This window comes from Mesocricetus auratus, unplaced genomic scaffold, assembly GCF_017639785.1.
Source record: "Mesocricetus auratus isolate SY011 unplaced genomic scaffold, BCM_Maur_2.0 Super-Scaffold_100676, whole genome shotgun sequence".
Classification (NCBI taxonomy): domain Eukaryota; kingdom Metazoa; phylum Chordata; class Mammalia; order Rodentia; family Cricetidae; genus Mesocricetus; species Mesocricetus auratus.
The window spans coordinates 25,725,121-25,740,294 of NW_024429266.1; the positions used below are offsets into that span (position 1 = coordinate 25,725,121).

The window sequence follows — 15,174 nt, forward strand, 5'->3', positions numbered from 1 at the left end:
GGTCAGGGTAACATTTCCAAGATGTGTCCAGTGTGCTGTATCTTATGTATTAAAAACACAGCACATCTATACCACGGCATTTGTGCTTACACACACGTGTGCACACATACACACACAGAAGCAATGCGTTTAAAATATATGCTTAAAGAAAGCTTCTCTTGGGGCTGTGGAGACAGCTCAGGGGCTAAGATCACTGCTCTTTGAGGACCAGAGTCTGGTTCCCAGCATCGGCATCAGGTGACTCACATGTCACTCCAACTCTAGGGGTATCCCATGCTTATCCCTTCAGGCATAAACATACTCACGCACAAATATTTAAAATAAATCTTTTCTCTTTTTTAAAAAGGTTCTTTCCTTGATCAGTTAGGCTCCTGAGCCCAGTCCTGGGAGAGGCCTCTCTGCCTTGGTGCCCACTCCATCTTCTGCTTGCCCAGCCTAGTTTTAGCCAGAATCCCCCTAAGTCAGTTTAGCACTCTTGAGATTTGGTCACCCTGGCCTGCTTTCAACAAGAATCCCTCAACCTCTGACAATTCCTCTTAGCAATTTTCCATCTCCTGACATCTACACCCCTTCCTCTTGGCTATAAATCACCAGCGCCCCCCCAGAAAGAACTCAGTCTCTCCTAGTGTTTTAATAAGCATCAAGTTGGTTTTTGTTTTTAAACAAGCTCCCGACAGAAATCTAACCATAGAATCTTCTAGAATAACGAGGGTTTCGGGCTCTCTTGGAACACTTGCTATACTCTTCACGATGCTGCAGGCAAACAACTCCAAAAAAAACCTTTCTACACGGCTACTTCGTCCGGGAGATGACATGCTTGGGAGTTAATGGGCAATACTACAAAAACCGCGTTTCTGCCAGGTACAGCGTTCTGGACAGAATAGGAACGCTGAGCCCGGTCCTCCCTCCGCCTCCTCGGTGGGCTAGAGTCACAGAGCATTTCTGGACGCCTGAGCGGAGCGGTCACCGGTGTTCCGTCGAGCAAACGTCCACCTGAGCGGCTACAGGCGCGCCAACCACGCGGGAACGCCGCGGCCGCCTGCTCTCGCTCGGCTCGCGGCACCGACGTCGCCGGAAGCACCGCCGAGGCCTGCTGACGCCAGGCGCCCTAAGCCCGGCCCCTAACACCCCCGGCCCCGCCCCCTCCCCGCCCACCACGTGTCCTCACTCGGTCGCGAGGGGCCGCTCTGGGGCGGCTGGAGCGGCTGGCGCGGCGGAGCCGGTGGCGCGGTGAATGCCGGGCCGCAGCCCTCGTCGCCCCCTGCGGCGACACCGCCCGCTCGGCGGGGGTGAGTGCGCGCAGGCCGCGGGGCTGGGGCGGCTCCTCCATGGGGCTGGCGGGGGAGGCTGGGCCGCGGCGGGGCGGGGCGGGACGGGGGCCGCCGATGGCAGCTGTCGCCGCCGCCTCCTTTGTTGCGGGCCGGCCGGAGAGGTGGGCGGCGCGGGCTGGGGCCGCCCCGCAGGTGCGCGGGGACGCGAGCTGACAGCGTGTGCGGGGGCGGCGGGATAGGGTCGGGCAAGATGGCTGGAGTGAGCAGGGGCGGCGGCGGGCACCTTCGGGCCGGCCCCTCCCACCTCCCGCCCCGCGGCCGGGCGCAGGCCGCGGCTCCTGGGACCTCACGGGCTTTCCTACCCCCCCAGGCCGCCTCCCACCCCCGGAAACATTGGAGAAGCTGACTCGGAACTCCGGGAAGAGCTTTGCTTCGCAAGTCCCCGAAAATGGGACTCACAAGATGCACACTCACTACACACCCATCAACTGCCAGCAGTCTTCTAAGGAGAAGCTCTTTGTACCGGCCTGAGGAGGCTTCGAAGACAGACAATTTTCGACCCAGAGGCGAAGAGTCCTGCCAGATGTGGGTTGGCCTCCGCCACCCGGGCACACCCCTCTCTGTATCACGGACTTGGCTTTGGGAGGTCCTTTAAGACTGTTAAGTTTCTGAACTGGCTTGTGGACAGCGCCTGTGAATCTGGAAAATCCAGGTGATAAATATTTTGTGCCAACTATTCAAATGCTCTGTCTAGGCTCAGACTCTGACTTGGAAACAAACCAGCTCTCCTCTGCCCTGATTCCGTGTTGATGCTAGAGGTGGGAAACTTAACGCCTGTCAGTGTAGTTTCAAACCTCTTCTGGAATGTTCATCCACCGTTCTCAGTTCTGCCCCTCTGTACAAATGGTTTCCAAATCACAGAAAGTTAGCCAGATGTATCTGCCCGCGGCCCCTCTATTAAGGCCCCTCTAATAATGAAATAAGCCACTTTCCCTGAATCCCTTCTAGCTGGAAATAGACAATGTTTTGCAGGTCTGTGTGTGCCTGAACCACCCTTCCAGGGTCCTAGAATGCACTCTGACACCTGACTTGTCTGGTAAATCTTGCATGCAGAGATGGAGTTCCCAGCCTATCCTCTAAATTTGTCTCTGAAAGAAGAGCAAGAAAAGGAGATTCAAATCCAGGAGCTGGAGGATGGCCCCACAGATATGCAGAAAGTACAAATTTGTTCAGAAGGCGCATGGGTAAGTAAAAGTGTGTGGGATCCAGCCTGAGAGTCAGGCCTGCTTTAGGTCTCCTGGGGCAGACATGGGAAGTAAAAATAGCCCAGTCTCATGTGTTTGCATTCCTGAGAAACTCGCCCTGTGACTTCAAAAGGTAGTGCAAATATGGAGGGAGGAGGCGGTGATGGGGACAGGGCCTCTGGCACCAAGGCTGATTATGTCTCAGAAACTGAGACCTTGTCTTCATGTCACTCTCCATTCACCCACTCCTCGCGTGCTCACTTAATATCGTCACAGATATTGTAGGCACCAAGTATACACTAAGACGTGGGTCACTGAGCTGACGGAGAACTTAGGCATAACAGTTTGATACCCAGTGTTATTTGTCCCGCAGGCATAAGTGGAAATGCTAAGCTCCGGAATACACAAGTGTAAGTTCAACAGTATTTAATACATACATTTACTTACAGTTGTTACTGGGGTTGTGGAAATTGAGTATGAGTAGTAAACATTTTAAATAAACAGTAAATTGACATTGCTTAGTTTTTATTGTATATAAACTTTATCAATACATACTATCCTTTGTGCCCAATAAAAGGGAAGCCCTCCACCATAGAATACAGAGCTACAGGCAAAGAATTGGAAGTACCCTTCTTCCAAATTATCTAGTCCACCCTTCCTGCAGGACCTCAGGTACCAAAAAATTAGGCTTTATTGCCTGGATCCCTGTGTACACTGACTTCCTGAGCTGCAGCCCAGCAGTGAAGCATGTTTCCGTGTTATGTCTCAGTGTAAACCGTATCGCCAGGCTCTGAGCTCACTGGTCTGGAGCTGTGGTACCTTTTATCCATTTGTGTTTGTCCACCCTGCCCTCCCCAATTCTGACTTGTGCAGTCGTCAGTTCTGGCTGCTTGCAGACCTTACAGTAGCAGAAACCCTGGATTCTGAGGCTAAATTGAGCAACCCAGGGCAACTAAATGGGCTGGAGCAGTATGGAAATTGAGTGCAGTCAAAGTAGACACCTGACTGTGTTGTTGAGCAGATGAGCTTGCCTTGCCCAGGAAAGAAAGGTGTGAGCAGAGTAGCTAGAGGAGGCAGCCCTGCAGCTTAAGAGGTGGGGCTGGGATTTGGGCATTTGTAACCTCTAGAAAGTCAGCTGTCTATGGTGATACTTTGTTAGGATTTAATAAAGATTGCCTGAAGCATCAGAAAGCAAAGCCAGCCACACTAGTTAGCTATAGAAGCTAAGCAGTGGTGGCGCACCTTCAATCCTAGGACTCCGGAAACAGGTAGATTGAGCCACTTGAAATTGATCGGTCTAAAAGAGAAACAGCCCACACAAAGGAGATCTCAGCACTCGGGATCCATGGCCTTTAATCCCAGGATTTGAGAGGTATAAAAGGAAAGTGTCTCTGAGAGAATTTGTCTCCAACCACGTTGAGGAGGGGCAACAGTCTGAGATTGCAGGCTGAGGCTTGGTGGAGACAGGATTGCAATGTGAGGTTTGGCAGAGAGCGTTGTCTCTGAGGATTCCTGGTCATTTTAGTCTGAGGTAGGTAAGAGCTACTGCTTGGCTGCTTTGCTTCTCTGATCTTCAGCTTGAATCTTGAACCCCAGTATCAGTTTCTGGGTTTTATTATTCATGTTACAGCTGTCCATAGACAGTTACTGCACAATGTTATGACAAAACCGTTCCTTTGTGCAATCCCCAGTCTCATAAGGGAAAGAAACCTGACAGGGCAGCAGAGGGTATCTCAGGATTCTCTCAGAGGCAAAGAGGGGAAGTCTCATTCAGGCATGACAGCTTGCTTCTGGAGAAGACCTAGTCTTGAGCCATGAACAATTTTGCCCCCTCCCCACCCTGGAACATTTAGCAGTATATGGAAACGATTTTAGTTGTTGGGAGCTAAGGTAGACGTTGGAATGTGAGGCCCTAAAAGCATCCTCAGTTTGAGCCAAGGATCTCCCTATACATCTACAGTGCAATTGAAGGTACCCTGCACATACAACAAGGAACTGGGCGGCCCAAAATGTCAGGAGCATATGGTTGAGACACTGATCTAGCACATGAAATTGGGAGATGAAAAAATAGAATCTGTGTTTTAAGTGCATATTTTGATAATAATATTAAGATGGTTCATAACTACTCACATGTGAACTGTGCTCTATAATAGAATTGGAGTAGAAATACAGTTTCAAATAGAAAGAAAAACATATCCTTTGAACTGAACCTTATAATGAGTGGGATGAGCAAAGGAAGGGAGACAGAGCTTGTACTCCGGGCAAGAGAACAGCATGATCTAGGCATGGGAGCCAGGCTGTGGCTAGAGTTAAGAGACCCCGAAACTGGAACCTTAAGTATGAGACAGGCGGTGGACAAAGGTAAGTCAGGGGGCACGGTGTGCTGCACCGGGTAGTTAAGCTGGCCTGAGTAACTTTGAGGAATGAGTCTTAAACCCATCAGTCTACACAATAGGCCTCTGTAGAGCAGAGCTGGGGAGGATTACATACTACAGTCACTTAGAAAGGCCAGGGTCGCCTGTTGAGACAGCACTGGCTTTGGATTCAGACTCTAGCCGTATGACTTCAGCCAGGTTACTTAACCATAAATGTTCAGTAGCAATCGCCATATTCATAGCTTATTTGAATAATTCAGAGATAATGTTTACATGGATGGAATACCCTAGGCAGTGCCTGACCTAGAAGGGGCTCCATTGATGCTTCCAGCTCCCCTCAGATGCTACTGTCTAGTAAGCTGCAAAGTGTGCAGTCACTTTACAGAACAATTACCTTGGAGGTAAGTATTGGAATGCCAGCTTCCCAGGAGAGTGAGGCAGTGCGCACCAGCTAAAGAACCCTTCTCTAATGAGTCCTTAGTCAGGTGAGAGAGGCAGGACAGGAATTTCAAGTTCTTACCTGCAAGGCCAAGGAAGGATGACTGAAGCTTGAACTGCCTACAGACTGCCTGGCTTCTCAGTTTCAACCAGAGCCAGCACTGTTTACTTTCTGCTGTGTTTGATCAAATAAAAGGCTTCTATGAAGCAAAAAAGGCCTGTATAGCAGGACCCAAAAGTCTTGCCCATCTTCTCGGGGCTCTGGGGAGACTTTCTAAGTCTCTCTGTTGTGCCTTGGGTGCTTGTGGACTTGTTTGAGGGTCCTCTAGCCAGGTGATAATTAGGAGAGGCTGAGGCCCCCACACCAGCTCTTGAAAGTCAACATTTATTCAGGTCTAGAATGTGTTACCTGCCCTGCAGGGATTGATGTAACTAGGCCTGTGTTCTTCTGTCAGTGAACAGGAGATTATAAATAGTTACAGCCTAGATCTGGAACTTGTAAGGGAGTGAAAGGCCAAAGAGAATTGTTTAAAATCTTGTGTAGTAGGGGTAGAGTAGACTGGAAGTTCTCGGAGCTGCCTGGTTGCTAGATTGAGGAAGTCTGAGGAAAGCCTAGGGACCACACCATTTTTATCTCCTACTGTTTGTTCTACATGTGAAGAATTTCTGTTCAGTTTTATTTGGTTCTTTGACAAATAAAATTTTAATTCTTTAAAACTGTTCCAAGTATGAGAAGAGAAATCCAGAGGTAATATATTTGCCTCAATAACACATTCAGTAATACCTATGGGTCGTGACACGTCCAGGGATCCAATGAACCTTTCACAGACATCCTGCATAGCATATGTTTACAAGTCATAACAGCAGCAAAATTAAAGTATAGTAACTAGGTCTAGTTGACAAGGGAAGAAAGGCCAGGTGTGAGTGATTGACAGCTTGATTCCTGAAGAGGCTGCAGGCCATATATACACTGATTTTTCTAAGCTAAGGAGAGACTGTGATCACCCAGGCCCAAGACACAGCTTTGAGGAGTAAGCTCGAAGGAGAGAATGCGAAGTGCATAGCCTGGAGAAAGTTCACTGGTGATTTCTTAACACTTAAATGTGAGCTTTGGAGTAGCACTTTTAATGACCACAAAGAAAGTGTAGTAGAAAGGAAAGAAAACAAGTTGGAAAAGCAAGAGATTTTGGTTGCTGGCCATTGTTAGCTATGACTTCACTCCCTCCTTTAGGGACCCACAGACACACCATGCAAAGCAGGAGTCCTGTTCAGTTTGAAACCCAGCCTCTTATGTGTAGGGTCTCTGGCAGGGATATAGGGAGGTGAAGTTGGGATGGACATTCTTGTGGGGATACTTACTTGGGGTATGGCTGGTTCTTAACTTTGGGGTCCCCAGTGAACTGTAAGCAGATCTCAGGCAGTCCTGAGAAGACAATGCCCAGCTGTGGTGGTGGTAGGACACAGGAGAGCTCTCAAACACCCGTGCCTCCAAGGGCAAGGAGAAAAGACAGACCATTCCCCCTGGGTAAGAGTCCTGACCTGACCTGTGAGAGTGAAGGCTTGCCTGACACAGCCCATCAGATCTGTGTGCATGTCCATAGCAGTCATTGAGAAAGGACTATTCACATTCCAGGTACCTGCCCTATTTGATGAGGTGGCCATATATTTTTCGGATGAGGAGTGGGAAGTTTTGACGGAGCAACAAAAAGCCCTCTACCGGGAAGTCATGAGGATGAATTATGAGACTGTCCTGTCCCTGGGTAATGTTTTGTTTTTCTTTGTCTCTGGGAAGCTCTGGGCCCAGAGAACTGTCTTCTCTGCTGCATCCAGTCTGCTCATCTGAATGGAACTCCCCTCCCGGTGTCTGTGCCAGCTTTATTTCCTGGCTTCGATTTGGACAGGGCAAACAGATTAGACCCTTGTATTTGGCCCAAGTAATCCCATTACTTTAAATAAACAAACAAACAAACAAATAAATAAATAAATAGGTAAAGTATAGCCATCAAAATGTCCCCATGGATCTAGGCCTGTGTTTTATTGATCTTTGGGAAAGAAAGCTTTATTGTCCTATCAGACACACTTGAGGATACACCAAAGAGTACTCCCCCAAAACACACACTCACATCCTCCCTCTTCTCAGAGTGTAACCACTTGGAAAAACTTCGCAGGTGTGATCCGTTGGTTCTAAAACGTTGTTTCCATGGCTGCATTCCCCACATCCCTGCTAGTCACTGCACTGTGCTGTTGCTAATACTGCTCCCATTAGCAGAGGTCCAGGAATGCCTGGCCGGGCTGCTTTCCACCCTTTATGCTTTTACTTATCTCCAAGTGCTGTTCCCATCTTCAGCAGTCGGGGATAAGGGTGTTCCTTACTTGGTAACACACAGTTGTTTTCCTACTTTATTTCCTGTGAACAGAATTCCCGTTCCCTAAGCCAGACATGATCAGTCGATTGGAAAGGGAAGAGGAGTATCCTAATTCTGATGAGTGGCGGCTCCAGGGAGTAACCTTTGCAGGTACGGAGAGAACCAGTTCAGCATACACTAAGGGAAACAAGCAGGGGTTTTGGTTTCCATGTGTATTCTGTGGAGTGTTCAGGAGTGAGGCACAAAGACTATGTGTAGGCTTTGGAATGTAAAGATCCCCTTTCTAGGACTGTGTGGACTTAGGCAACTTCTTTCTCCTGGACCGACATTTCGTCATCACTGGCTGTGAGTTTGCACTCTGGGGTGCAGCCTAGTGTGGAGGAAGTGAACCGAGGCGGATACAGAGTTTGGTCCACACGTGAAGGAACGGGCTGCTTCGGCAGCAGGCCACATGCCTCTGCAGACGGCACAATGGGGAGTGACAAAGCACATCCGTGTGTTTATTCACTCTAGACTTGTGTTCCACTCTGGGTAGGAAATGCAGTTACAGCTGTAGTATACACTTGGATAGTTATTTCTAAGAAGTACCTAATTTATCAGAAGAAATGGTTAGAAAAAGTAATCCCAACACTTGGGAGGTAGAGGCAGGAGGCTCTGAAGTTCAAGGTCATCCTTGACCAGCCTGAGCTACATGAGACTATCTCAGAAGAAGAGAAAGTATGTGTGTGCACCCCTCACACCCACATATTTACACTTATATGTAAGTGTACGTATGTGTCATAGTTCTGAGGCTTTACCAAATATATTTGCTTTTCTTTATGCTTTAAATAGTTAAAATGCTATATTTCACTGATCCCACATGCTCTCCTTGGTGTTACTAACATTGCAATTGAGACAACGCCTAAAATGAATGACATGATAGCTTTTCTCATGATACATAATAGTGTACTTTATAGTTGATGGCCTTTATGTGTGGAAGATGCTGTAATCACCATACACCATGTTGCCTGCGACTGCCTTCCAAATGGAAATGTATGATGAAACAGTTTCATCTGTGCAGAAACCAGGTGTCTGCATTATAGGCTTAATTTTGTTGACATTGATCTTGCTGTAGGTTTGTTTTTGATTTATTTTGGTTTGGTTTGGTTTGGTTCAGCTCAAGGGGCTTCCAGATTTCTATAGTATTAGGTAGGAGTGTGGATATATTTGGCTTCTGACCCACATGAACATTGGGTGATGCTGGTGGCATGGAGCAAGCTCTAGCTCCAGCTGTTTTTTTTTTCTTTATATGTTGAGACAGTGTAGTCCAGTCTAGCAATGAACTTGTGATCCTCCTTCCTTTGCCTCCCAAATAGCTAGGATTACATACAAGTCTACCCCATCAGGCCCACACATAAGCATTGTTTTCATACAAGCATGGCCCTGATATCATTTGCTCCAGGCTTAGTACTTGGATTCATTTCCCACCCAAAGTTCTCTGTCACTTCCTAGCTTGGTGATGTTACATTTCACAGCATCTATGGTCTCTGCTCTCTGCTCAACTGCAAAGGGCCTCTGCTACACACAGTACTATGAACATAAGATTTGGTAATCTGTGCTAATGGGACAGAGATAAAGACTTAGGCTGTGTTATTTGTTGAACTTTTGTTTCATTTTTTATGAGTTCCAGATTAAACATTATGACCTCCCCCAAATCTATGAATAAACCATTTTACTTACTGGCATTATTTTTGCCCCTTCTTATTTGTCTTCTAGAAAATCAAGAATCTGACTTTAAGACTCCGCATTGGGCAAGCCCCATGACTGCCACCTCTCCTTTCCCTCAACCTCAGCACTTCAACAGCTTTTGGCATCTGCCTCAGGATATCACAGAGCTGCCCGAGTGGAGTGAGGGCTACCCCTTCTACATGGCCCTGGGCTTCCCAGGGTATGACCTCTCAGCTGATGACTTGGCTAGCAAGTTTCAATTCAGTCGGGGCATGCGCCGCAGTTATGATGCAGGGTTCAAGTTGATGGTGGTGGAGTATGCTGAGAGCACCAACAACTGTCAGGCTGCCAAGCAGTTTGGGGTATTGGAAAAAAATGTTCGAGACTGGCGAAAAGTGAAGCCACAGCTCCAAAATGCCCATGCCATGCGGCGTGCATTCCGAGGCCCCAAGAATGGGAGGTTTGCTCTGGTGGACCAGCGTGTGGCTGAGTATGTCAGATACATGCAGGCCAAAGGGGACCCCATCACCAGGGAGGCAATGCAGTTGAAAGCTCTTGAAATCGCCCAGGAAATGAACATTCCAGAGAAAGGGTTCAAGGCAAGTCTGGGCTGGTGTAGAAGAATGATGAGAAGGTATGACCTGTCTCTGAGGCATAAAGTGCCAGTTCCACAGCACCTGGCAGAGGACCTGACTGAGAAGCTTGTCACTTACCAGCAGAGCGTGCTGGCTCTGCGCCGGACACATGGCTATGAGGTAGCACAGATGGGCAATGCAGATGAGACACCCATCTGCTTAGAAGTGCCCTCTAGGGTGACTGTGGACCACCAGGGTGAAAAGCCTGTCTTGGTCAAGACACCAGGTAGGGAGAAACTGAAGATCACAGCCATGCTGGGTGTCTTGGCTGATGGGAGGAAGTTACCCCCATACATCATTTTGAGGGGGACATATATCCCCCCTGGGAAGTTCCCCAGTGGCATGGAAATCCGCTGCCACCGCTACGGGTGGATGACCGAGGACTTGATGCAAGACTGGTTGGAAGTTGTGTGGAGACGGAGAACTGGAGCTGTGCCCAAACAGCGAGGGATGCTGATCCTGAATGGCTTCCGGTGCCATGCCACCGACTCTGTGAGGAGCTCCATGGAAAGCATGAACACAGACATGGTGATCATCCCAGGGGGCCTGACCTCCCAGCTGCAGGTGCTGGATATGGTAGTCTACAAGCCTCTGAATGACAGTGTCCGGGACCAGTATTCCAACTGGCTTCTGGCAGGGAACCTGGCACTGAGCCCCACTGGAAATGCGAAGAAGCCACCCCTGGGCCTCTTCCTGGAGTGGGTCATGGTTGCATGGGACAGCATCTCAAGTGAATCAATTGTCCAGGGGTTCAGAAAGTGCCACATTTCCAGCAACTTAGAGGAGGAAGGTGATGTCCTATGGGAAATTGAGAGCCAGTTGCCCAGAGAACCGCCAAAAGAATGTGATCCTGAAAGTGTGGCTGAGGGCATCTGAAGGAAGAGTTGAGGTAACTGACCAGGAGTAGAAGTCCACCATCACCGATGCTCCTGGCATGTCTAGCACTTATCTTTTTCCTGGCCACTAGTTTCTCTAAGTTCTCTTTAAGCCTGCCATGCCACAATATAGACAGCAGGTCATCAGCATTTTCTTTTGTACTTTGTTCTCTGGCCTAGATCCAGGAGCACTTGTGTAGTGGGTATGATGGACAATGAGCTGCCAGAACACTTCAAATGAGAGCAGTGTGACTGCAAAAGGTTACTTGGTGGCTGGGCATTGGTGGCATACATCTTTAATCCCAGATCTCTGTGAGTTCGAGGCCAGCCTGGTCTACAAGAGCAGTTCCAGGACAGCCTCTAAAAGCCACAGAGAAACCCTGTCTCAAAATCCCTCCCCCAAAAAAGCTACTTGGGCCCAAAAGAGCATAGTCAACATTGTTCCATTTACAAAAAGATTTTCTGAAAAGATAACTTTCTTCTCTTATAAATGCTGAACTTTTAGGGCTGGTTTGTCTGCTTGCATTGCTTAACATTGTTGCACTGCCTCTTGCTGATCTGCAGGACTATGACCCAGGGAGAGAATGAAGTCTGCCTTTAGTATCTCTGAGCCTCAGGTCTGTGCCCTAGGGTGGTCATACCATGCCCACCAGGGAGTTGATAATATGTATTGTTTGCTTTCCTCTAGGGAATGTTGAGAGTTTTAAAACATCATCTTAGTCCATGGAACTTCAGATGGGGTGAGCCATTACAGACAGTTCCTGATGTCAGCAGATGTCTGAAGGGTATTTTTAAATGAATCTTTGAAGTGCTGCAGAGCTGACTCAGCAGTTTTAAAAAAAAATACTGTTCCTGCAGAAAACCAGTTTGGTTCCCAGCACCCACATCATGTAGCTCATAACCACCTGTAACTCCAGCTTCAGGAGATCCAGTGACCTCTTAGCCTTCTAGGCACCTGCAGTCACATGCACATTTCCACACACAGAAACACAGTATACATGTAATTAAAAATAAATAGTGGGCTAGAGAGATGACTCAGCAATTAAGAGTGCTTCCTGTTCATTCTTGCAGAGGACTGGGGTTCAGTTCCCAGCACCCACATGACAGCTCACAGCCAGCTGTAATTCTACTTCTGGGGAATACAGTGGTCTCTTCTGGCCTCTGCCAGTTCCTGCATGCATGTGGTCTACATGTCCTCATGCAGGCGCACATGTATACACATAAAAATGAAAGTTTTAAAAAAATTAATCTGCACCAGAAATAGTACCACAGTGAGTAAAGTTTAAGGCCCTAAGGTAGGGGTGGGAGGTTGTATGCAGAAGAGCAGCTTTGGAAGAAAGCAGGCATGGGAGCTGAGCAGGCAGAGCCCACCTAACAAAAGCCCTCTGTGCATACCCCTTGAGCGAGCAGAATGCCAGGGAAAGCACAGACAACTCATCCGTTCTCATTTTCCTTTTCAGTCCACCTGCAGCCTTCCAAAAGTGGCCAGTCTTTGACAGAAGACCTAAAACTACTTTAACATATTTTCATACCTTCTCTTAAAAAAAACTCTACTAGTATATATTTTATTGCCCATCTGCCATGCAAGTAGAATGCTAATTGAAATCTCTACCCACTTTGTGCTGCGTAAACACAGGCTCTTCATGACATACACTTCCTGCCCTCTTATCCTGCCCTTGACATTGAGCCCTAGACTCAGAGTAGAGCAAGCAGTTCTTAATGCTGCATTCAAGATAACTAAAATGGTTTCTTCCCATGCCCCTGCTTTTGTATAAAGTCCCATGGATTCAGGCCCCCTCTCTGGTGACCACTCTGCTGTCCCCATTGCCTAGCAGACTTTGAGTTGCAGGGTTTTGTTTTTTGTTTTTTTGTTTTTTGTCTTCTCTCATTCTTGTTTTTCCCCTCTCCGTTAGAAGACATTTTCTAAGCAATTTATCACGTGTGGAACCCAATCAAAACCATCAGAAGAGGAGTGGGCAAGAACCATGCTAAGTCACAGCTGTCCACACAGGTACTCACATCCCACGTCAGCGGGAGCCTCTGCTCCTCCAGATGCCTCCATCTCTGTACAGCTGCTGGGGAGTGATGGAAATAGACTGGGATTCACAGCAAACAAGATCCACAAGACAGGCATTAAAAGCATCTCCTGTCATGGAATAGAATGCTGCTTTTGTTAAAAGTCCAAGCTAATTCATACTTAGGTTCTCTGTTTTCAGCAAATAAAACTGATTGAAACACCTGAGAGGAAAAAAAATGTAAGATGACTGCAGAGGGACCAAAAAGGGCAATAAGGCTCTGAACATCCAGGTCTGGACAGCAGCCTGAGCATCCTATCTCAAGACAGCTCCACCCACCCCATTCCATCCGGTGTCATACAGACCTAAGACCCTTAAGTTTAGCAACAAACTTAGGAAAGAAACGTTCTGTCCCGTTTCTCCTTTCAGAGCTATCTCCTCTGCCCCTTATAGAAGCCTACAAGGGATAAAGATACTTCCTGGAGAAGAGAACATCGTTCAGCACCAAGACGTACCGTGTCACCACAGCTCTTGTGTCTTTTTCTGTGGAGCAGAAGCCTCATGTATATACCTTTGCAGATGCTTCACTAGAACTTGTTTGCACACAGGTCAAGATGACCGAAAAGCTTTTGTAGAAACCACTCGTGTACTACTGTTACTTACACATCTCACTGAGACAATGAGATTAATAACAGCAAAATGAAGACACCGGCTTGGAGCCGGAAGATAAGAGTATAAAATAAATGATGCTGTTACACTTCCTAATCTGGTTGGCAGCTAGACTTTTTAGGGTCTTATTCAATGACCCTACATTTCCTATTAACCCTCTTTAATGAGGCAACGATTGGTAAACAGGCCTTTGCTTTTCAGGCCTTTGCAGACGTCTCTAGGTCATCTGTTTACACAGACAAGACCCACTGACTCATACTTACTTGGTTAATTTCTTGAATATTTTTATCAAAAGGGCAGTGGGAGGGATTGGGCCTTGAGCCACAGCTGCTTTCAGACTTCAACTCTACAAGAATAGATATGAGTCATTGACTTTTTCCACAATAGTAATTTGCATTCCTGCATAAGTCAACTACTAAGAAGAACATTCCTTCAAAGCTATCTGTACTACAAAAATTCTACCAGAACCTCACAGGCAAAGCCTTTACTAGACTTGTCATTCCAAATACTCAGTCTGGCCAACCGGTTATTAGGACTTTTTCCTTCCTCCACTCAGCTCATGTGGATGCTGTACACTGTTCCTGACATCTTTACCAATTTCTGCTCAGGTACTCAGATAACTGCTTGCCGTCTACTTTTCTGATCTGTTTTAACCAGTCATTACACCTGCCCAGTTTGTCAGAGTTCCAAACACATGAAATGACTTCTAAGATCTGAATGAACTGACATTTTAATTGTCATTAGCTTTGTCTGCACTGTCTTGTCATCCCCAAATGGCATCTGTTTCCCTCCATGCCATCAGGGTTTGTTTTTTTTCCTTCCACTGTCCTCTTTCCTAACTTTTTCTTGCTTGAGAGCTTAAAAGATGCCATGTTGGGGTTTCCACACAGAAGCCAGGTATCTTAAGGGAGAGTAGAAATGAACTTAACTCCTGTTCCCATAACATCACTCATCTGCTGAGATGCCTTATAAGTTACATAGCACTGGAATTTGCCTAGAGTGATGGTTCTGCTATCAGGGTCTTCTGGGATACCCTCCTCCACTGACTTAAGATGATTTATACAGAGCCCCAGTACAGCTATTAGCAAAATAGTGGTTACCCGAGAATTACCATAGCACACTGGTACTCTCTACTAGATAGAAACTGATCCCAGTAATAAACTTTGATAACAATGACAATAGGCTCTGGAGGTTTTATTTATCTGTTGGTATTGCCAAAAGTAAATTTTAAGCTATTGCCTATACTTTATTCACCAGATTTGGTAACACTGTATTACACCTTTGAAGCAAAATATACTAAAATTGGAACGATACAGAGAAGATTAGCATGGCCCCTGCGCAAAAAGTCTTCATGGGACTGTGTTATAAGCATTTTTTTTTAATTGGGAATATGGGGTTTTCAGGTATGTGCTAAGATCCTCTATGTGCCTGGTAAAGCAAGTCACATCTGTGGCTAAACGCATGACTGAAAGCTTAGGGTAGAAATAACTTGGGAGTAACTCTGAAATTACCCAGTTTCTAATAGTTTTCTTCCAAGTATTTTTCCTAAGTGATCCTTGACAATATGTGTTTATAATTT

The 15,174-nt window shown here is 47.0% G+C and overlaps 1 protein-coding gene, 1 non-coding gene and 1 pseudogene across 7 annotated transcripts; all 3 read left to right on the forward strand.

Moving 5' to 3' along the window:
- LOC101835845 overlaps positions 1 to 1,234 on the forward strand; it is a 63,860-nt pseudogene extending 62,626 nt beyond the window's left edge.
- On the forward strand, positions 1,160 to 14,771 carry Pogk (pogo transposable element derived with KRAB domain). Of its 6 annotated transcripts, XR_005873644.1 has the most exons (8): positions 1,160 to 1,289; positions 1,642 to 1,983; positions 2,385 to 2,515; positions 6,962 to 7,088; positions 7,746 to 7,844; positions 9,450 to 10,925; positions 11,600 to 11,651; positions 12,825 to 14,771. XR_005873644.1 is itself a non-coding variant. In XM_040737234.1 (7 exons), the coding sequence occupies exons 3-6, from the start codon at positions 2,387 to 2,389 to the stop codon at positions 10,910 to 10,912; spliced, it is 1,818 nt and encodes a 605-aa protein (XP_040593168.1). In that variant the 5' UTR covers positions 1,160 to 1,289; positions 1,642 to 1,983; positions 2,385 to 2,386; the 3' UTR covers positions 10,913 to 10,925; positions 11,600 to 14,771. The 6 variants fall into 6 exon arrangements, 4 of the variants coding, with proteins under 4 accessions (XP_040593168.1, XP_040593169.1, XP_040593167.1 ...); XR_005873643.1 differs by having other exon boundaries at positions 9,450 to 11,651; XM_040737234.1 differs by having other exon boundaries at positions 11,600 to 14,771.
- A 96-nt stretch (positions 14,772 to 14,867) lies between these two features.
- LOC121137305 lies at positions 14,868 to 14,974 on the forward strand. Its single transcript, XR_005874566.1, has one exon. It is a non-coding gene; the product is annotated as a U6 spliceosomal RNA (small nuclear RNA).
- Positions 14,975 to 15,174: the final 200 nt, after the last annotated feature.